This window comes from Hippocampus bargibanti, linkage group LG08, assembly GCF_051943395.1.
Source record: "Hippocampus bargibanti isolate YZ-2025 linkage group LG08, ASM5194339v1, whole genome shotgun sequence".
In the NCBI taxonomy this organism is placed as follows: domain Eukaryota; kingdom Metazoa; phylum Chordata; class Actinopteri; order Syngnathiformes; family Syngnathidae; genus Hippocampus; species Hippocampus bargibanti.
Window position 1 is genome coordinate 17,035,939 of NC_142741.1, and position 22,138 is coordinate 17,058,076.

A 22,138-nucleotide genomic window follows, 5' to 3' on the forward strand; every position below is an offset into this window, starting at 1 on the left:
GAAGTAAAAAGGGCCCAATTGCTGGACAGTGTTGAGGACAAGATCAGGAAAGACATTCGCCTCACCACCCATATCACTGCTGATGACATCTTTCGTGTTCTGGAGAATCGCTATGGCAACCGGACGTCCATTGCTATAGAAATTGTGGAGGAGCTGCAGAGAATACAACCCGTCAAAAGCAACCAGCCACGAAGAGTAGTGGAGCTAATCCAAGCTGTGGAGAAAGCACTTCAAGATCTCAGTGAGCTCGGGGACACTGGTGCTATCAAAAACCCACTCGTGACCAGGTTGATTGAGGGGAAACTCCCAGCACCTCTCAGAAAGGAATGGCTCATCTATGCAGAAGATCCCAGGAATGCTGTAACTCCAGTCAACAGGTTTGACGGTTTGTTGGACTTCCTGAAAGGGCAAGAGAGTACTTATGAACAGCTGGAACAATTGGATGAGGAACCAAATAGGAGGGAATCGAAGCCTGAGCCAAGATATGCCAGGACGAAATCCACCAAGGCATGTGATAACCGCAATGGCTGTGTTGTCTGCGGTGATGGGAAGCACAGGAAGAAACTCTACTACTGCATGCAGTTCCGGGCCTTGTAGCTTGAAGACAAGAAAGCTGCTGTTAAGAAGCTGGGAGCATGCAACAGATGTCTTGATGTCCATAATGTCAGTTCAGACTGCAAAGATGACTTCCTATTCACCAACCATGCCTGCAAGGATGAACATGCACCTGAGCATCATTTCTACCTCTGTCCGAACAAGAAAAGCAGCTCAGCACAGAAGAAGAGCAAACCTGGCTCCATGGATGGCAAAAGCAGGAGAACGTACACAGAGGAACAAGAAGACTTTGTCACGAGGCCTTCCCCAGAGCTGGCAAGGCAGTTTCATGATGCATTCTCCAATGCTGCAGCCAAATCAGGACTTTTAGAAGGAAGTGGATTGCAGGAACTGCCAGTGATGATGATGTTATTGGAAGTCACCGCAAATGCTGGACAAAAGATTGGAACACTGATTGACCTGGCGTCTGACACCAATTACATCACCCACACGACTGCAGACAAACTGAACCTCAGAAGTGAAGACATCACTCTCATCGTACACAGTGTTGGAGGAATGAAGATCATTGTGGAGACAAAGCGGTACCTCTTGAAGATCAGAGTGAAGACTCCAAAAGGCACTCTTAAATCGGATCAATTGGTCTGTTATGGTCTAGACAATATTGCAGACATTCACAAAAGTGTTGACTCCAAACGGCTACAGAAACTCTTTCCGGATGTCCCACTTGGCGCTCTGAGGAGACCAGATGAAGTCAGTCTGCTTATAAGCCACAAAGAGGGCCAGCTAGCACCTCAACGGATCAGAGTTATTGGAGACCTTGTGCTGTGGGACGGGCCATTGGGGATGACTGTCGGAGGCTCTCATCATGGACTCTTTGAAGACCTCACTGTGTCCGCCCACATGTCCAGGGCTCACTTTGCAAGATCAATGAGGACTGCTGCCTTAAAGTACGAAGAACTCACTGGCCCAGCTAGAACAAACCCTCCCAACACTCATGTTCACGCCAAGCTCCAGAGGTCAAGCACTTCAAGCACCTACCGGGACTTCCTAGAGTGGTGGAAATGGGACAGTATTGGTGCAGCATGTGATCCAAAGTGTGGAGGATGCCGCTGTGGAAAATGTCAACCAGGCGGCAAAGAGATGACTCTCGCAGAGGAACGGGAACTTGAAGTAGTAAGGGACGGCCTCACCTATGTCACAGAGGACCACCACAGCAAAGAGCCACACTGGCATGCCAGGTATCCCCTGGTATCAATGGTTGAGGTTACATTCCTGAGAACAGAAAAACAATTGGCCAAAAGACCGGAGTGGAAGGTGGCTTATGCTGCACAAGTCCATGATATGGTAAATAGAAAAGCAGCCCTCAAACTACCCAAAGGCACCATCACCAGTTGGGATGGACCAGTTTGGTATCTCAGTCACCTCATTGCTCCAAACCCACACTCGGTTAAAACTCCAATAAGAATTGTCTGGAATAGCAGTCAAAGGTGCAGAGGTGTCAGCATGAATGACCTGCTGATGAAAGGCCCTGATGTCCTTCACCCAATTTGAGCTGTACTGCTCAGATTCAGATGTGGAGTTCATGCTGCCCTGGGAGACATAAAAAAGATGTATAACTCCGTCTGGCTGGAAGACCAAGAAGTGCATCTTCACAGATTCCTCTGGCGAGATACTGAAAATGAGGACTGGGGAATACATGATCTCAAGAGTGAACATAGGAGACAAACCTGCAGGGTGCATAGCGCAACTGGCAATGTGTGAAACTGCAAACCTCCCTCTCTTTGCCCACCTTGAAGAGGAACATCTAGTCATTCATAACGACAGCTACGTTGACGACATCCTTACTTCACACAACAGCCTTGTCCAGCTAAACGCCATCACAGCCAATGTAGAGAGGATCCTGAAGGCTGGAGGTTTTGAGCTGAAGCCATGGGTCTTCTCTGGGCAAAGTGGGAGGAAGGAGCGCTGTAATGAGAAAAGGACAAAGACCATCATCCTACCAAATCAGATGGGCAATGATGACAACAAAGCACTTGGTCTGGGCTACAGAGTTGAAGACGATAAGTTCCATGTCAGAATTGGAATCAACTTCTCTAAGAAGAAACAAAAGATGCGGCTGGGTGAAGACCTTCTGAAAGATGAGATCAGAGCCATGACACCCAACCCTTTGACGCAAAGAGAACTTCTCAGTCAAGTGTCAGGACTGTACGATCCAGTTGGCCTTGTGACTCCTACCAAGCAAAAGGCAGCTATTCTGGTGCGGAGGGCATTTCAAGAGGCAAAGGCTGAAAGCTATCCAGTCAAAGACACATGGGACATTGCACTCTCAGATGGACTCAGAGATGATGCAATCGATCTATTCGAGGAGTACCAGCAACTCAGTACGATCATGTTCACTAGGGCTCTACCTCCCAAATGCTTCATTACTGAACCACCCTCTGCGGTCACATTCTCTGATGGAAGTGAGCATGCTTATGGCGCAGTGATGTACCTGAAATGGACCACAGACCAGGGTTCCATCATTAGACTGGTTGAATCCAAAGCAAAATTAACTCCCTTGGACCACAAAGGTGATGCTGTCAAAGCAGAAATGTGTGGGGCAGTGTTTGCCTCACGACTCAGAAAATTCTTCGAACTGCACAGCCGAATCCAAGCCAGAAGGTGGTTTCATTTTGTTGACAGTCAAACAGTCGTTGGAGCAATACAACGGGAAAGCTATGGCTATCAGACATTTTTTGCTAATCGGATCGGAGAGATTCAAAGCAGCACAGCAGTAAAGGACTGGTGGTGGATCCCTGGGTCACAAAACATTGCAGTTGAGATCATCACCAGAGGAGCAAGCCCTCAGGATCTGGCTGAACATTCAGAGTGGCAAAATGGACCCCTGTTCTTGAGTCTGCCAGAAAGTGAATGGCCAACCAAATCTGCCAAGGATAGCAACCACCGCCAGAGAGAGCATCAACAAGTTGCAGAGAAAAGCATTTGCTGCTGTGTTGACAAGGTCCCAAGCTCAGAAACAGTCTCCGGAAAAAGAGTCCAATCACACCCAAACAGAAAAGAGGAGACCGCCAAGAGGGTCAGTTGTTCAAAACCTTTTGGATGTCAAACGGTTCAGTGTGCTGACCAGACTGGTCAAAACAGTTGCAATGGTCTGGAGGGCGGTAAAAAGGTTCTCTCAACAAGTTCAAGCCTTGGACGGCCCAAAGTGGGAGGCAGACTCCTCCAAAGGACCCATCTCTGTGGAAGAAAGGAAAGATGCCCTGCGAGACATTTTTCTTTCAACACAAGAGGGCGTAAACTTCCCAAATTCAACCACGAACAGGCTGGTGGTCTACAAAGACCAGGACTCTGGACTATTAGTCTGTGGTGGCCGCGTGCAGACATTCAAAGACGACCACTGCTATTTCCCACTCCTACCCCATGATGCCTGGGTGTCTACACTGTTAGCCCGCGAGGTGCACAACGAGAGCCATGATGGAGTGGCTGGCACACTGCTCAAGATGCGGATGAAAGCATGGGTGATAAGGGGAAGAAGAATTGCCCAGAAGATTGTTGATGGCATCATGACTTGCAGGAAGTTGAGAACAAAGAAATGCCAACAAGTGATGGGTGACTTGCCATCAGAGAGGACAGAGCCTGCTGCACCCTTTTAGTTTACAACACTTGACCTCTTTGGCCCATACCAAGTACAAGATGATGTCAAGAATAGAGTAACACTCAGTCTGGGGAGTTGTCTTTTGTTGCATGGCCAGCAGAGCTATCCACACCGAACTGGTCACAACTCCATCAACAGACAGCTTCCTGATGGCTTATCAACGATCCACAGCTCTCAGAGGGCATCCAAGAGAGATCTGGTCTGATCCTGGCACCAATTTCATTGGAGCAAAGTCTTTCCTCAAGGAACTGTACAGCTTCTTGGACGGCTTGGATCAAACAACTCTGGAGGATACAGCAGCCAAAAATGGAACTAAGTGGATGTGGAAAATTCACCCCTCTGACTCTCCACACAGGAACGGTGCAGCAGAGGCCGCTGTACGTATCGTAAAAAGGGCACACCAGAGTCTTGGTAAAGAGTACGGGCTCAGCTTGTCAGAGTTCCAGACAGCTCTCTACACTGCAGCAAACCTCGCAAATGAGCGCCCGATTGATGCCAGAATCCAGAGTCGGGAAAACTGCATCCAATATATCACACCAAACAGCCTCCTTCTTGGTTGTGCATCTCAAAGTGGAGACCTCAAAACATTTGACTTTTCCATCTACCCCTACAAAAGGCTCAGGGCAATGCAGGCTGAGGTAACCAGGTTCTGGAAATCTTGGAGTCAACTCGCAGGTCCCAACCTTGTTGTCCGAAGCAAATAGCACACTGCTGAAAGAAATGTCACTGTGGGAGACATTGTCTGGTTATGTGACCAAAACGCACTAAGGGGTCACTTCAAGCTTGGCAGAGTTATCAGCACCAACCCAGATGACAAAGGCATTGTGAGGGATGTCTACATCCGGATCTATGCCAGCTACTGTGTCCCCCTGACAAAAACCCCAAAGGCAAAGCCCATCCATCCCAATTTAAGCAGCCTGAGGAAAAAGTTCCAAACCACTGTTCTGCACAGAGACGTAAGACGGTTGGTTGTTGTACTACCTGCTAAAGAACAGGAATGAGAAAATCTGGGCAAGACCACCATACTTACTTCGTTTGCCTACAGTTGGCAATCTTCCCGATGTATCCATGGAAAGATTGAGTGGGAGGTGTCTTGGCAAACTACAAATATGGCCGACGCTGTAGTCCAAAGATGAGTGTTTTGGTAAACTACAAATATGGCCGAAGCTGTAGTCCAAAGATGAGTTTGGCACCATTTTTCCCCCAGAGGAGAGAACTGGAATAAAAACAAACGTGCCAGCAGCTAAAAGCCATTCAGTAATCAGGAAGGCTCTCACCAGAAGAAACTACTCCTTAAAATAGTCAGTTGCTACACTGCTCAGCGTTCGGTTCGGTTCAAGTACTGCTCTAGGATGAGAAGGTTTCTTCAGCCGTCATCTGTACAAAAGTGAAGGTTTCGGACGTTTCGCCTCCTATCCAAGAGGCTTCGTCAGCGAACTAAAGTCTGACTGGTCGTCAGTACAGTCGTACAGTCTGTACGACTGAGAGCTTACACAGACGTACTGCTCTAGGAGTTTGCCTGGTGCAGTGGAGTTCAACTGTGTAAAGACCAGGGTGACTGACGGTTTTTCACCTTGCAATCAGCAATTGTCTTTTCAATGAGAAAAGAGACGATTAAGTCCAAATTAAAAGAGGAAGAAGAAAGGAGAAATCTGTCTCATCATTGGAGTTAAAGAGTGAAGTCCCAGTGCAATCCCGGTCAACACAGTCAAAACCCTTTTCAAGTTAGGGGGAGAGCTCAAAAAAACAACATAACTTGACACATACTGTTACCTGCATGCTACAAGCATTATAAAAATAATTCCCCATGCTTATTTTAATTGAAATAATGAAACTTCAGGGTGACCCAAGAAGATGCGTATCCATGAAAATTTCAATCGTGGCTTTGATTAAAAAGCTATTTATTTCAAATTACATCCACACATTATTCAATTTATGGAAGACCATTCACCAGAGTTTCAGCTGTTTCTGTCTATTTTTAGTCAATTTATGGATTTCCCAAGATGTGTTCCAAATGTCCACTATTTCATTGCAAGCAAACCTGTACTTGTCTGATAAAGTTGTCAATCACTTTTACACACTCCTCTTTCAGGACGGTGACCCACGATGCGTCCTACTGAGTCCCTCACTGCAGCAATGTTTTCTCCTGAATAATGAATAATAAAACTGAATGTGTACAAACCATGCTAAACAAGTAATCACTGCAACACCGGATGACACTTGCTCCTAGCATGGGCAATCTCACTGACTAGAGTGTCAACTTTCAACCTAGAGACTGTATAAAGGTCATATCAAGCTAGCTAGCAGTCTTTCTGTCTCTCTATGTAAAGAAACTGGTCATGTGGTTAATTTCTGACGTAATTGTCAGCATTATTGGTGACACCTGTGGTCAGGTTTGTACCCTGCGGCTAGCATGTGAACACACAACCCTAATCAAGTGAGATGGAATATGAAATAATCGATAAATTAAATATGGTTCTGTTCATTTTGCCTGCAAACTTCAGGTATACCTAATATAATTGGTGAAGGTTCAAGGTGACTGTTTTTTTTGCACGATAGTATATACTCTGAAATGTATTATGTATTGAGTGATTATTTCCGGTTCTGCAGGTTTCTATTTTACTCCTGACGCTCATGTTGGTGTTCGCCAGTTTCGGGGTTCAGCTGTTTGCTGGAAAACTGGCCAAATGCAACGACCCCCATGTTCTCAAACAGGTATGCTCATTCCTCCTCCTTTACTCTTTGCAAGGAGGTGGTAACTAAACAAGAATGCCGTGATTTTCACACACTTTCAATATTATAACCATGTCTATCGTGTTGGTTACAGGACGAGTGTCATGGTATATTCAGGATAAATGTCAGTGTTTCCAAAAACCTCAATCTAAAACTGAAACCTGGAGAGAAGAAGCCAGGATTCTGGGTTCCGAGAGTCTGGTTCGATCGCAATCTATTTTTGCAAATACTCCTGCTTTTTTTGTTTACAATTTGGAATTAATGTATTTATATAATGAATTCCAGGGCCAACCCCCGCAACTTTAATTTTGACAATGTCGGAAATGCAATGTTGGCGTTGTTTGAGGTGCTGTCGCTGAAAGGATGGGTGGAAGTCAGAGATGTCATCATTCACCGTGTTGGACCGGTATAGAATGCTCTGCATCTGATATATTTTGGCTTCTTTTTACAACGTGGTAACAGCTGGATACATGCTGTCTTCTCTGTGGTCAGATCCACGGCATCTACATCCACGTCTTTGTGTTCCTGGGGTGCATGATTGGACTCACTCTGTTTGTTGGTGTTGTCATTGCCAACTTCAATGAGAACAAAGTAAGTCACTTTGATCAGTGTGGTATTGGTCTGTCTTTCTTTTGCCACCAAAATTAAACTATTTTTATGATATGACACACATTATGGCATTGTACTCTAAACATCATGACCTTTAAATGAAAAATTTAACTTTGCTACTGTTTTCTAGACAATTAACTTTCTTCTATTATTATTTGAACTTTTTTTCACAAACATTCAGATTTTTCTTAAGTAACATACTTTTTATTTCTTGATTAGTCTTTTATTTTTTTCTCATATGATTATATTTTTCAGATCTAATTTTAGAAGAATATCATCATTACAAAAAAAAAACTTTGTGGAATATTAATTGGCTGGGCGGCCTGGTAGTCAAGTGGTTAGCAAGCTGTGAGTTAAAGTGTGGGTTCAATCCCCGCTCCAGACTCTGTGTCGCGTTTGTATGTTCTCCCCGGGTATGCGTGGGTTTTCTCTGGGTACTCCGGTTTCCTCCCATTTTCAAAAAAAATACACGCCAGACTGATTGAGCACTCCAAATTGTCCCTGGGTGTGAGTGTGAGCACTCTGTGTTTCCTGCGATTGGCTGGCAACCGGTTCAGTGTGTTCCTTGGCTATTGCCGAAGATAGCCATGATAGGCTTCAGCACCCCCTGGGACCCGTGTGAAGTTAAATCAGATCGGGAAATAAATCCCTCGGGAATCAAGAAAGTTTTTGTTTTCATTGCGGACCAAACTCTGACACATAACTACTGAGTGATTTTTAGACTGGTATGACAAGTCTCTATCACCCGTTTGGCTTTTGCACTTCCACTTTATTTTCCTTTTCCTTCAAGGGCACCGCTTTGCTGACTGTAGATCAAAGGCGATGGGAGGATTTGAAAAGTCGCCTCAAAATAGCACAACCTCTCCACCTACCTCCTCGCCCAGGTACCCATATTTATTAAACATTTACTCACTATGAATTACTTTGGGACAAGTTCCACCTTATGAAGCACAGAATGTGCAATGCAAATTTCCCCATTGTGGGATGAATAAAGGTTTTCTGATTGTCTGGATGTATAGTGTATGAACCATGGGGAAATCCAAGCACTGCATATCATAAAGAATTGCTTTTTTAGATGTACATTTTCTCCAAGTGGGGCTGGGTGAATGGAGGTGAATATTGAAGTTGTGTCAAGACACGCTAACTTATTCTGAGAACATGTGTCACCATTGCAACCAAATGAGGTTAAACAGCAGTCTTTGAGATCATGTCAAAGCTGTGAATGGATCAAAAACAGACTTGTGATCACCTCTGCTGCATTTCACTGTCAACTTTAATTGAGTCATTGCTAAATGATCTACCTTTAAAGTGTGTTTAAATGCTCTTATTGATTGGAAACCTTAACACTTCTCAAATCCACATTATACTCTCTCGGCTTGCTTTTCATCCTCATCCAAAAGCCCATTGGCACCACTCATTCACTCATGGTAGTACTCCTGCTGACATACCATCATTGCACTGAGGTTGCCCCATGCACAGATGGCCGTAATTAAAGTGGTTGTAAATTAGCTCATATTCATTGAGTACATTTTAAAACAAGAGCTTTGAATGACGATAGCGTATAACCCCTGAAATGTGCTGGAGAATTAAACTTCCTGGCCCGTATGTCAAGTTGCTAATCAGTCTGCTTGCTGACTGTACATATATTGATTTTTTAATTCACTGTACTGTAAATCACTAATGCTTCACTCACACAGCAGTCCTTTACTGCCATCAAGAGAACACAATGGATACTGTACATCTATTCTGCTGAATTGATACCAGTGCCTCTTTAAATTTGCCATCATTCAACCTTTAATCACCATCAATCAATATAAGAATAACTGAACGTTTAATCACCACTGAAGATTAAAATAAATATAACATTTCTAACAGAGAATGGGGGTTTCCGGGCTAAGATGTATGACATCACACAACACCCTTTCTTCAAACGTGGCATTGCTGTGCTGGTATTAGCTCAGTCAGTGCTGCTCTCAGTTAAGGTACACACTATATTACGTCGAACACCTTATTGTATGACTATGCAACAACTAACATGACCCTTCTATTATTATAGTGGGATGTAGACGACCAAGTAACATTTCCTCTCGCCACAATGTCTGTGGTTTTCACTTTTATATTTGTACTGGAGGTGAGGCTGCTCAGTTACATCTATTACAATTGGGGTTTATTGTGAAAACAATAGTCACTCACGCGGTCACCTTCTTTGTTGTTGCCCAGGTTACCATGAAGCTGATAGCTATGTCTCCAGCCGGTTACTGGCAGAGTCGACGGAATCGTTATGACCTGCTCGTGACTTCGCTGGGTGTCATTTGGATTGTGCTTCACTTTGCCCTCCTGGTTAGAACCACTGATTTTATGCTATGAAGCCATGGTTATATGCATTTCAGAAATATAATGTGTGGCTATTTTCCATTTAGAATGCATATACCTACATGATGGGCACTTGTGTGATTGTCTTCAGATTCTTCACAATATGTGGGAAGCACGTAAGTCTTATTATATTATTTTGCATTCGATTTAAATTATTTCAAGAGAAATCAAAGTCAATTTGTGTGATGAATCTCACGTTAACGTTGGACCAAAATATTGTTTTTTTAGGGGAGAATTAAACAAAAACAGCACTCATCTCTATCAACCTGATTACAATCTGAATCCATGATTACAATTTTTAATGCTGTAAATGGTTTAATCAAGATCTGATGTCGATTGTTAATTGGGTAGAAAAAAATGGCTTGCTAATCAGAATCAGAATCATCTTTATTGCCAAGTATGTAGAACACACAAGGAATTTGTTTCCGGTAGAACACGCTGCACTAGTATCGTCGTAAAAAAAACTGCTAAGTGGCACTATTCAGTTCCATTTTGGCTACTGTTGAAAGAGTTCAAAGAGTTAATGGCTTGGGGGAAGAAGCTGTTTAAATGTCTGCTGGATTTGGTGCGCATGGATCGGTAGCGCCTGCCTGAGGGGAGTAGCTGGAAAAGGTGGTGGGCAGGGTGCGGAGGGTCCAGTAGGATTTTCCGCGCCGTAGTTTGGATTCTTGCAGTGTGCAAGTCCTCGAGAGTGGGTAGGGCGGTGCCAATGATTTTTTTCCACCGTCCTAACTGTCCGTTGAATCCAGTGAGTAGTACACATGTTGTATTTGTAGAAAAAACTGGCTTCAACGGACAGTTAGGGTGGCAGGAAAAAAATAAAATGCCACCACCTTACCCACTCTCAAGGACTGGCACACTGCAAGAACCAAGACAAGGGTACTAAAATCCTGCTGGACCTTCCGCACCCTGTCCACCACCTTTTCCAGCTACTCCTTCAGGCTGGCGCTACTGATCCATGCGCACCAAATCCAGAAGACACTTCAACAGCTTCTTTCCTTTAGCCATTCACTCTGGAAAGAGCAACCCAAGTCTGTGTTGTGGCTCTTTGAAATTTTGCACAACCCTGTGGAACAGCATCCCGTTATAATCATTGTAGCTCAGTGACGTGCGGTGAGGTTCATGGCTGGTGAGGCACTGTCGTCATCAATGACATCACCGCTCGTCTCTACTTAGTATTTGAACGATAAATTCAGCGATTTTGAAAAAAATCCTAAAACGGTGAAGTTAAATGGACAAGAACTTTAAAGTACAAATCACTAAATACATCTAACTGTTTAATTTATTTTTTCATTTGATATTTCCATGACAGCTTTCCATGATGACAGGTGAGGCACTGCCTCGCCTGCCTCCACTGACTGCACGTCACTGTTGTAGCTCCAGCTCTGTACTCACTTGAACCCCTCTCATTAATCCCCAGCACAAGGCACGTTGAGGTGCTCAAGGTCATCTGCATAATTTCACACTTGTTCTACGACAGATATAGCAACTGATCACTTAAAAATGGTTCAAAGATTTACTGCACCAACTGTTAGCGTATTTTATTCTACCACTGATCACTTTAGGTCTGCTTTATATTTTCCACATTGTCTCACAGTTGTTCCTGAGAAGTACCACTTTCATAAGGAATATCCTTCCATATTTATTTGCCATGTTTTTGTTTATGATGATACTTGTGCAGTGTGTTCTACCGGAGACAAATTCATTGTTCTACGAACTTGGCCAATAAAGATGATTCTGATTCTGATGCCATTCAAAATCACCCTTAAAAAGATTTTTTTCCCTCCGTGCCGGCCTGTAGATAACACACATTTGCTAGATGAATAAATATTTGAAACATTCCAATTTAGTGTAAATGCTTTTCAATCGAGGTTGGATGCTGTTCTCTTCTCTGAAACCTGAGATTAAGGTGTTTCCAAGCATTTTTCAGTATTGTCTTGCTCATTTCATGAGGCGTTTTAATTTCTTCAGCTCTTCAATAAATCTGTGATTATATTTTTCTGAACCTTTCCCTCTACCCCCAGCGCAAATGTCCAACCTAACAATTAATGACCGAAATCTATGATTGTGACCGAATGTCTCCAGGTGACACTGAAAATGCTGTTGTTGACGGTGGTCGTCAGCATGTACAAGAGCTTCTTCATCATTGTGGGGATGTTCCTCCTTCTCCTCTGCTATGCCTTTGCTGGCGTCGTTCTCTTCGGCACTGTTAAGTATGGAGAAAACATCAACCGGTAAGGTTTGATTGGCCTTGCATACCAGCTCAAATTGAGTTGTTCTGAACCTTGGTCTGTCTTGCCATCACTTTGCAGACACGCCAACTTCTCCACGGCAGGCCAAGCGATCACTGTTCTCTTCCGCATTGTCACCGGGGAAGACTGGAATAAAATCATGCACGACTGCATGGTAAGCAAGCAAAAAGAGAGGAGCCTCACTGGCGCTGTCATTGATCATTTAACACTGATATATGCATCAGTTATTATTCTACATGTTTGTGTATAAGCTCTCAGTCATACAGGAGTGGTCCATCGATGAAAAGGTTTCTTCAGCCGTCATCTGTACTTCTTTGAAGGTGTCGTTTCGCTTCTTATCCAAGATGCTTCGTCAGCGAACTAAATTCTTGCTGGTAGTTTTGGCCCTATATTTATCCTTACTGTCCAGACGTAGCGGTGCCGGACTCTGCTATGGCTGGTGCCTGCTCTCAGGTTGGGGGAGCAGAGGACTACTCCCTGCGGCTCCACTGATTACTTCTATTGTCCTGACTGATTACTTCTATTGTCCTGTCTATATATAGGCAGAGTATAAGGTCTACGACTGGCCTGATTTCCCCATTTGCTCTGGTATAAGCTCATCAGCATAATTAGGCATATGTTGCCTAAGCAGTCTTTTGTACGAACGATCCAAATTGAACCTCACCACACCATGGCGGTTTAGTGAAGGATTTTGCTGTTTTATGAAAATAGCTTCCCCTTTCAAACCATCTATTTTCTTTCGCTCAGAGTTTAACCTCATTGTCGTCAAATGAGTGGTTGCTAGCTTTTAGGTGCATATGTACTGCCGATTGAGGCCCACTAGTATTATCCCTGCGATCTTGGTAAAGTATTTCTTTGAGAATTTGTTTAGTCTCCCCAGTGTATTGCTCTTTACAATTTTGATTTTTATAATGTGTTGAATAAACTACATTAGTTTGTTTTTTTATATGGCAGCCTATATTTTGGATGCACTAATTTTTGCCTTAAAGTGTTTATCGGTTTGAAATAAGTAGAAATTTTGTGTTGCCAAATGAGTCTGTACTTTTTCAGAAACTCCTGCAATGTAAGGTACTGCTACTCCTCTCCTTTTAGTATCTGCAGAATTGTTAGTTTCATTCCCTATTATTTTCTTTTGACATAAGAGGACAGAGTGCTAAAATGTTTTGCATATTCTGCATGTTCTCTAAATCATGCAGCTGCCCAAATATGATCTCTTTCAAATTTATGTTCATATATGATCACAATATAATAGTGTTCCAGGTATATTTTAATTAATTCCTAACAAACAAACAAAAATGGATGAAATCCAACAAAATGTCAGGAATTGAGACTGACTGTGCGGAACAAATGGGTGGGTGGGGTAAACCTCCCAGAAGACACAAGACAAAACTGCAGCACAAACTGTTCCCATAGTGTACGATCAAATCATGCAGCACATGGAGATTGCAAGGCCATTTTCACACTGCAGGTCAATTCTGACTATTTAGTGACGGGCTATTAAGATTTTTTTCAATTCAATTCAAAACAATTTTTCAAATTCCATCCATGCCAATTTCATATGAGCATCTACAGTTGATTAGGACACAAATACGTATTAGGTGCAACTGCAGTGATGGACGGTCAGGTTGTGTTCATCTGACCGACAGAGTATCAAAAACCAGATGCGTGCCACCCAGGTGGGGGAGGGATACACTGCTCACAATTTTCTTTATGTCTGCAACATTATTTTAGACAGTATTTAATGTAGAAAATATCTTGTTTTTAATTTAAGTCGACATAGTTTTGTGTTGTTCTGATCTCTCGCACCTTAAGAGTTTAATGCCTATGTATTTTTTTTCCTCAGGTGCAGGCTCCATTTTGCACCCCTGATAAGCACCGCTATTGGGAGACTGACTGTGGCAACTATGCCGGTGCCCTCATCTACTTCTGCTCCTTCTATGTCATCATAGCCTACATAATGCTCAACCTTCTTGTTGGTCAGTGCATGTGTTTGTTTTTTACCATCACGCCTCACAAATGTATCCACAGGAACCCATTTACGGCAAGCGTGTTCATATGAACACTGTTAAATTTATTTTCCAATGAATTAATGTTGTTTCTTGCCACATTAATTTTTGTTAACTATACATTATTATAGTATTGTTACTTATACACTCCGTTTGAACCTATTTGATACTCTGTTGTGGTTGTATTTAGATTTTTTTAATTAATTTATCTGTGTTCATATGAACACACTCGGTGTAAATGGGTTAAATTCATTTATTGCAGACTCAATCTTTAAAGGACAACTGACGTCTCCGGACAAGTTGTGTCCATAATTTGGAAAAGGGCTTCAAATGACTTCTACTGAGCGTATTTTACAAAGATTCCACCGCATATAGCTATATTTTACGGTTTAAGACTCGCGCTGAATATTTAGGAAGTCTTGTTTTTGAGTTGGTGACGAGTCCGTACGTGACGTCACTAACGGACCGCCCTTGACCGTAAAAAAGACGCATTGTAGCGGTCCTTCCATCACATCAATGTATTTTGCTGTACCTGTTTGATCTGGGGACCTCGTGTTGCACCCAAAAGCCGCCAGGAGGCCCGAAGAGGGCATCCAAGCACCATATAAGGAATTTATCAGCCTGTGGAAACGGAAGTGGCCACAGGAGGTCGCCATTTTGTGCCTCTTTTTTTGGGTGAGAGATTTTCCCTCAATGTTGCCTCAAAATGGCAAAAATAAATTATTTAATCGATTGCAAACATGTATGCTTTCCTCTTCAGAACTATTTGAATCATATTCATAACTGGATGTGTAACAAGAAAGCATATTCTCCGAATCTGAAGCTGATGTTTTGATTCTCTAGCAATGCAAGACATCTTGGCGTGACATCACGAACTGGGGGCAGGACTTTCTGAAAATGCCCAATTCGCAACTCAATTTTTTGCAGATTTTGGACACTTTAAGTCATTTTTGTTGGTGTTTTGCATTTGACTAAAAATATGATACTGCGTGTTTTGGGTATTTTAGATGCTAGAAAATGTTTTTCTGGTGTCAGTTAAAAAACAAAAAAGTGACGTCGGTTGTCCTTTAAGTAACTGGTAAAATATGTACGGAAGAGGAAGACATTATATTTACTGTTAAATAACATTTTATATATTGTCATAAAATTTGAATAAACATTTTGTTCATCCATCCATTTTGTGAACCATTTTATCATCACAAGGGTTACAGGGCATGTTGGAGCTATTTAATGGCATTAGCCTGAAATAATGTCTGCCCGGACGTGCGGGGCGTGCAACTTTTACATCGGGCGTACAACTTACAAAACGTCTCCGCCCGGGAGCCCGAAAACTTTTTTGGAAAAAAAAAAAAGTTATTTTTTTAAATCAAACTTTTGCTTTTTTTCAATAAAGCAAACGTTTGAACAAAGATTTCGGTATCTTTCGAATAAAATTTTCCGATTTCGAAATCTTCGTTGGGTTTGAAAATTTCAGAATTTCGGTTCGTTTGGCAATTTGCATACTCGGCACGGCAGACAATCAGAAGCCTGCTTTGTGCTTCCGGACTTTCTCGAACGTTATAAGTATTTGTGCATTTGTGTATCATTTTCCAAAGTATATGCACCGAACTTCAGCCCCAGAAGAAAGATTCAAAAGAAGCTAACAAAATGTATGACGCTACAAAACATTATCCCGTGACTGTAAAGTGTCCTGTTGAGTTTTGAAAGGTGCTTAGAAATTAAATTTTTTATTATTATTATTAAAAGCATCGTGGAAAGAGGAGTTCACATGGCTTGTAGCAGAGGACGCAACGCAAACATTGCATTGTGCAACATGCCGAACATTGTATGGCCAAACGACAACTGGAGCAAAATCATCAGCAAGCGATAATTATCATAAATTAAACAAGGGTAAATTTGTAGGAGGTTCATTCTTAATAAAAAAAAAATCCTTAATACTTTGCAACAATGTTTTTTTTTGTGATTAGTCGTCTTGTTGTGTTTCAAGTTGTGACAAATGGGGCAGGCAACTTTTCAGAGTTGTCTGCCCTGGTGTCCGCGAACTTTTTGTCAAGAGTTTCAGACACTGGCAATAGCCAGCTGGACAGTCTGAACCGGTTGCCAGATAATTTCAAGCACACTAGAGACAAACAGCCATTAACACTCACACCTAGGGACAATTTAGAGTGTTCAATCAGCCTGCCATACATGTTTTTGAAATGTGAGGTTGGAAAGTGGCGTACCCGGAGAAAACTCACCCAGGCCCAGAGAGAATATGCAAACACCACACAGAAAGCCCAGAGAACCCACAACCTTTTTTTGGACTGTGAGGTTGACGTGCTAACACGTCGACCACTAAGATTATTTTATGAGTGTAATATCTATTACCATTTAAGACATTCGCAGGGCACCCAAACACAAACAACCATTTGCGCCAAGTAAACCGGTGTACCCGGTGAAAACCCAGGCAGTCAGGGAGAGAACATGCACACTCCACATAGGAAGTCTATAGCCAGGATCAAATTTATGAGGTGCACAGCTTGAATTCCGGTGGTTTGTTGGGCTGCGTTTATCGATCTGGCTCCCTCTGGCTCATAAAGTAGACACAGATGGCACTTACAGTTATTACACCACAAGAGTGATGGATGTGCTCTGCTACTTTTGCAAAATAGCCATCATATTGGAAACAAGGGAGTAGAATAACAAAGCTGAATAAACAGGAATTGGATCTTGCAAAGGATCTAAAGTGGAATACTGTATTTCTGTCCTTGCGATACAGCTATTATCGTTGAGAATTTCTCCCTGTTCTACTCCACCGAAGAGGACCAGCTGCTGAGCTACAATGACCTGAGACACTTTCAGATCATCTGGAACATGGTAGACGACAAGCGGGAGGTGAGCAATTACATAGCATGAGGACAAGATTGAAGAATCCGTGTAGCGTCAGCCCCCGCTTTGCGACATAAAAGCAGCCGGTATTCTCAGAAAATGTGCTATCAGCATTTTATAGTGAGTCTGGAGTAATATTTTTCCCCCTTCTCCTGCAGGGCGTGATCCCAACATCCAGGGTGAAGTTTCTGCTGCGTCTGCTTAGGGGCAGGCTGGAGGTGGACTTGGACAAAGACAAGTTGCTCTTCAAGCACATGTGCTACGAGATGGAGCGACTACACAGTGGAGGAGACGTCACCTTCCATGATGTGCTCAGGTGACGATGACAAAATGCAGCAAAAAACATGTAGAACACTTGGGTTGAAAAGAAAAACATGGAAAATAAATTCATAATAGCAAGGTATTGCTGAACATGAACTTTTTTTCTAATTCATTCAGTGTTTGTTCATACTACTGTATTACATTTTCTTATTGTAAACTATTCATTTTATTTCTTGTTTCCACTCAATTGGTTGAGACAAATCACATGCCTTTTACTGAGGCGTGTTGTATCCATTTTGATGTCAGTTAATAAACATAGACACACTAAACCATAAAAACACATGTGTGTAGTAGGTGTTGAAAAATCAGCCTTTTTCCCGAAAAGGTATTTTATGTTATTATAAGCCACTTTAACATGATACACATTTTGATCAGTTGATCAAACCATTTACTGTAAATAATGATTCAAATAAAAAAGTTGTGCTCGTAAGTTCAATAAAATTGTTTCTGAATAAATGTTAAGCACATTTTGAATTTGTCAGTCGCAATTTAAATTGATTGGTGAGAGAGAGCTCTTGACTGCAAAGCTTCAATGTGAAATGTCAGCGAGACCAACTATTTCTTCTTGTGTTTCGCATTGTTAGATTAAAACAAAACGTACATTATGTTGATAATAAATCAACCAACCCGAGAGTATATGTTTCTATTTAAAATGAACATCAACAAAAATAACAGTAGTGTCTTTATGTCATCGGTGCTGTATGTCATGCATATTAGCATATTTGACAATAAAGCTGACTTTGACTTTTTGACTTTGACTTTATTTCTGTGCAGTGTTGCTTTTGAATTAATTTTGGATAAGACTTGAAATGTGTATTTTGTGCCTTTGTGTTGACCTTTGCGTGTTTTGGCAGTATGCTGTCCTACCGCTCCGTGGACATTCGCAAGTCTCTCCAGCTGGAGGAGCTGTTGGCCAGGGAACAGCTGGAGTACACCATTGAAGAGGAGGTCGCCAAGCAGACCATCCGCATGTGGCTCAAAAAGTGCCTCAAACGCATCCGTGCGGTGAGTTCCCCCCCAACACGGCAGCCAGCGATGCCACCTCGGCATGTACACATATATGACAATTTGTCCTGGCTGTTTGCAGAAGCAGCAGCAGTCATGTAGCATCATCCACAGCTTGCGAGAGAGCCAGCAGCAGGAGCTGAGTCGTTTCCTCAATCCCCCAAGCATCGAGACCACCGTGCCGAGCGAAGACCACAACGCCAACAACCCAGACAACCCCTCGCAGCCTGAGGTAAAAGACTGCTTGCGGGCATCCCAGTTTGACACATTACACCATCATCTGCAGGTGACCACTGAACAAAGGATCTGCCCTTGTTTAGATGAGTGGCCTCCAGCAGCTGCTCAGTCCCACCTTGTCCGACAGAGGAGGCTACAGGCAGGACTCTTCCGATCTGGGCAAACCGCAGAGGAAGCTGGGACAGTGGCGGCTGCCTGCAGGTGTGTGTGCGGGTGCCCCAATTTGTTTCCACAGGACACATTGGAAATACAATTTATCTTGGCATGGCAGTTCTGAAATACAATAACAGAATGACGTACATGCGTGTTTTGGCCAAATATGCCAGAAATAGATTGATATCCAAGAAAACATCATTTTGTGTTATACTAGTCAATGTTTGTATTTTCATGACAACTCTTAAATTTTAACAACTTGATCAGATTATACATTAATTATGTGACGACCCAATGATCGCGCTTTGTGTATTACAATGCATCAATCACAGAGTTTACATTCTTTTGATTTCGATTTTTAGTAATGTGTATGATAAATGATTCCATCTGCACAAGATGTCACCCACGTACAAACAAAGAAAATTAATAATGTTCAAGAATAAAATACTGTTGTAAAATCTCAGGAGAATTATTACACTGGCTTCATGATAACCTGCAAGATTATCAACACAGATTGAATTAAAATCCAGTTTAATTTATTCTCAATACTTGGAGCTGTGCAAAATAAGCATTGACAAAAAGACTGAACAACATGATTATAATCGTTGTACTAAGTTCATCCTGTCTACTTGATATCTAATTTAAAGCAGATTCTTTACTGACAGACAGTGTATTATAGGTGTTCATACCTATAGGTATGAACTAGGTATAGGTGTTATAGTTGTCAGGTATTTGAACACCTATAATACACTGTCTGTAAGTAAAGAATCTGCTTTAAACATGATTATAAAGAGTGAAAGAAATTAAATGTCACCATTAAATTTGGTGTGAGAAAATATAATAATTTATCCATCCATTTGCTTGAAGTGTCTAATTTGGATTTTATATATCCCACTTGGGGTCCCATCAATCAAACCTACGTACGCACACCATAAATGTGCAAAAAAAAATGATGATCATTCCCACGTCATGTATGGGAATTCTCAATTTGAACATTAGTGAACTACACCAAAGCCTCTTGTCCATTTTCTCAGTTTTAACTCAAAAGAGCTTGTATGGTCGTTCTTCTATTACAATGTTTCGAGGCCATGTGGTAACAGTGGAACTGCTCCTGAAAACCTCTCCCCAATGTCATGCAGGCCGATCGTTTTGGTTTTTTTTCCGTTGTTTTAAAGGAGCATTTTGGGGGGGATCTGATTAAATTGTCTCTCTAAAGTAATCTTTGAAGTGTATTTGTGTGTGTGTGTGTGTGTGTGTGTGTGTGTGTGTGTGTGTGTGTGTGTGTGTGTGTGTGTGTGTGTGTGTGTGTGTGTGTGTGTGTGTGTGTGTGTGTGTGTGTGTGTGTGTGTGTGTGTCAGGTCGCACCAGCGTCAAGTCCATCGTGTGTAAGATGAACCCTGTCAATGACGAGGCCTCATCGGGGTCAGAGGTGAAGAAGTGGTGGACTCGTCAGCTAACAGTGGAAAGCGATGAGAGCGGCGACGACCTCATTGACATTTAGGTGCATCCCGGCACTCCATGTACTTTTTTCTTCTTTTTTTCGGTCGATCCCTTACCGGATCAATGAAGATAATATTTTGAATCTCGAGAAAGTATTTTGGCCAAACAGTGGCATCAAGCTGATACCTTTGGGAAATGTATTTCCTGTCCTTCGCGGATGTTCCTTTGTAGTCACATCTGGCAAGTGTGAGCGGCAAGGACATGCGGGATCAATGAAGGGAAAGCTGCTCTTGTTTGTGTATTCAGCTGCAAGGCTCCTTTCATGGTCTTTCTCCTTTATTTATCACATGCATATGGATTTATTTATGGTTCCACACTTCTGAGCAACGTCATGATCGGAATAATAGCAACATGTTTAAATACTGGCAAGAGCATCACGCTGAACATCCTTGTCCAGTCTTAATGTATTTCCAGTGTAATTCCATAGTAGCTATTGATTGTTCGCAGAAGTTGACTCCTTGCGACACACATGCAGCAGTTTAAAGCAACGGTCCGTATGCCTTCAATTCCTTTTGTGATTCAATTTCTTCACTTTTATTCAATTTGATTTGGATCAGAATGTGTATTGCTTTATTTGTGTGTATGCAAATAGAAGCTATTCGTAAAATTCTGAGCTTTACTCTTTTTTTAAACACTGCTATTATTCAGAAGTGTTTTCTCAAGAAAAGAATAGATATTTGAATGTAATTTAATTGCTGTACAAATATATCTTCTAATTAAAAACTTACTCTCCATAGGCATTCATAGGGAGAATTGTCGTTTTTTTGTACATATTCACATAACTTATTGTATTTGTTACCTCCTCAAGCTCAGCTGCATGAGGGATCTTTTACGCATCATGGACCACCACCCGCAGGACACAAGCAGTGCAAATTGGTGAAAATCAGCATTCTGGTGAGAGCTGGCCACATTTGCGAGTGAACGGAACTTTGATAAGTTGATATTTTTTGTTCAGCCCATTATCACGATAATTGAGTTGAATTTCATACAGGGAAAAATGCACTTTGAAGACACCCAAATGACTACTTGAACAAGTAACTCCTAACGCAGGGGTCGGGAACCTTTTTGACTAAGAGAGCCATAAAAGTAAAATATTTAGAAATGTTTTTCAGTGACAGCCACACGCGGGCGGGCGCGTGCACACACACACACACACACACACACACACACACACTCACGCACACGCGGCCACTTTTCAACAAAATGTCAGAATGTATTATTTAAAATAACTTTGTGATAGTACTCACCGTTGAATGATATTCCGTTCCTCGTGATTGGTAAATATCCAGCCAAACAATCAGGTCTGTAGGCGAAGTTACCGCTAGCTAGCCTGCACACGCCTCATAAACTTCCACACTTTCTATCTGCAATATACTTCTCGCAGAAGTATATTGATGCTAACGTCAACATGGGGCTTGTTGAAATGTCACTGACATTCGACCGTTTCGTCGATGGAATTGTTTCATTGCAAATTAGAATCAGAACATTTTCTCCCTCAAAGGCTAATGCTCCGGTGCATTCAAGCTAAAGTGTAGTCGTCAGGCTCATTTAAGGGGGCGTTTACCTGTTTCAACATGACGGCCAGTATCATCCAATCAAAATTGCGCTCTCCGCCAACCTAGGTCAGTGTCATCCAATCAAAAATGCGCTTCCCGCCAACAGCAGCCCCAACAGGAAATGAACGGCGAAAAAACGAGAATATATATTTAGATTTATCGGCGAGCCATATGCAATCATCAAAAGAGGTTCCCGACCCCTGTCCCAACGTATCAGTTCAAATCAGTTAATACATTAAAATGTTAACTTCAGAGGACTCAGTTGCTAACCAAAACAGCAACACCTTCTGTAACATATAAAGTCTTGTATATTAA

At 42.2% G+C, this 22,138-nt stretch overlaps 1 protein-coding gene across 6 annotated transcripts in view; it reads left to right on the plus strand.

The window, feature by feature from the left end:
* Positions 1-22,118, plus strand: part of nalcn (sodium leak channel, non-selective) — a 111,787-nt gene extending 89,669 nt beyond the window's left edge. For all 6 annotated transcript variants that reach the window (XM_089002275.1, XM_089002278.1, XM_089002280.1 and 3 more), the window contains 18 exons: positions 6,821-6,925; positions 7,038-7,144; positions 7,229-7,349; positions 7,436-7,534; positions 8,343-8,436; positions 9,428-9,534; positions 9,609-9,683; positions 9,773-9,892; positions 9,973-10,041; positions 12,011-12,159; positions 12,238-12,331; positions 14,021-14,153; positions 16,942-17,057; positions 17,210-17,367; positions 18,227-18,377; positions 18,460-18,609; positions 18,698-18,815; positions 20,126-22,118. In XM_089002275.1, coding sequence (XP_088858401.1) covers positions 6,821-6,925; positions 7,038-7,144; positions 7,229-7,349; positions 7,436-7,534; positions 8,343-8,436; positions 9,428-9,534; positions 9,609-9,683; positions 9,773-9,892; positions 9,973-10,041; positions 12,011-12,159; positions 12,238-12,331; positions 14,021-14,153; positions 16,942-17,057; positions 17,210-17,367; positions 18,227-18,377; positions 18,460-18,609; positions 18,698-18,815; positions 20,126-20,268 — 2,109 coding nt within the window. In that variant the 3' untranslated portion in view covers positions 20,269-22,118. The remainder of the gene's footprint in view (positions 1-6,820; positions 6,926-7,037; positions 7,145-7,228; positions 7,350-7,435; positions 7,535-8,342; positions 8,437-9,427; positions 9,535-9,608; positions 9,684-9,772; positions 9,893-9,972; positions 10,042-12,010; positions 12,160-12,237; positions 12,332-14,020; positions 14,154-16,941; positions 17,058-17,209; positions 17,368-18,226; positions 18,378-18,459; positions 18,610-18,697; positions 18,816-20,125) is intronic.
* Positions 22,119-22,138: the final 20 nt, after the last annotated feature.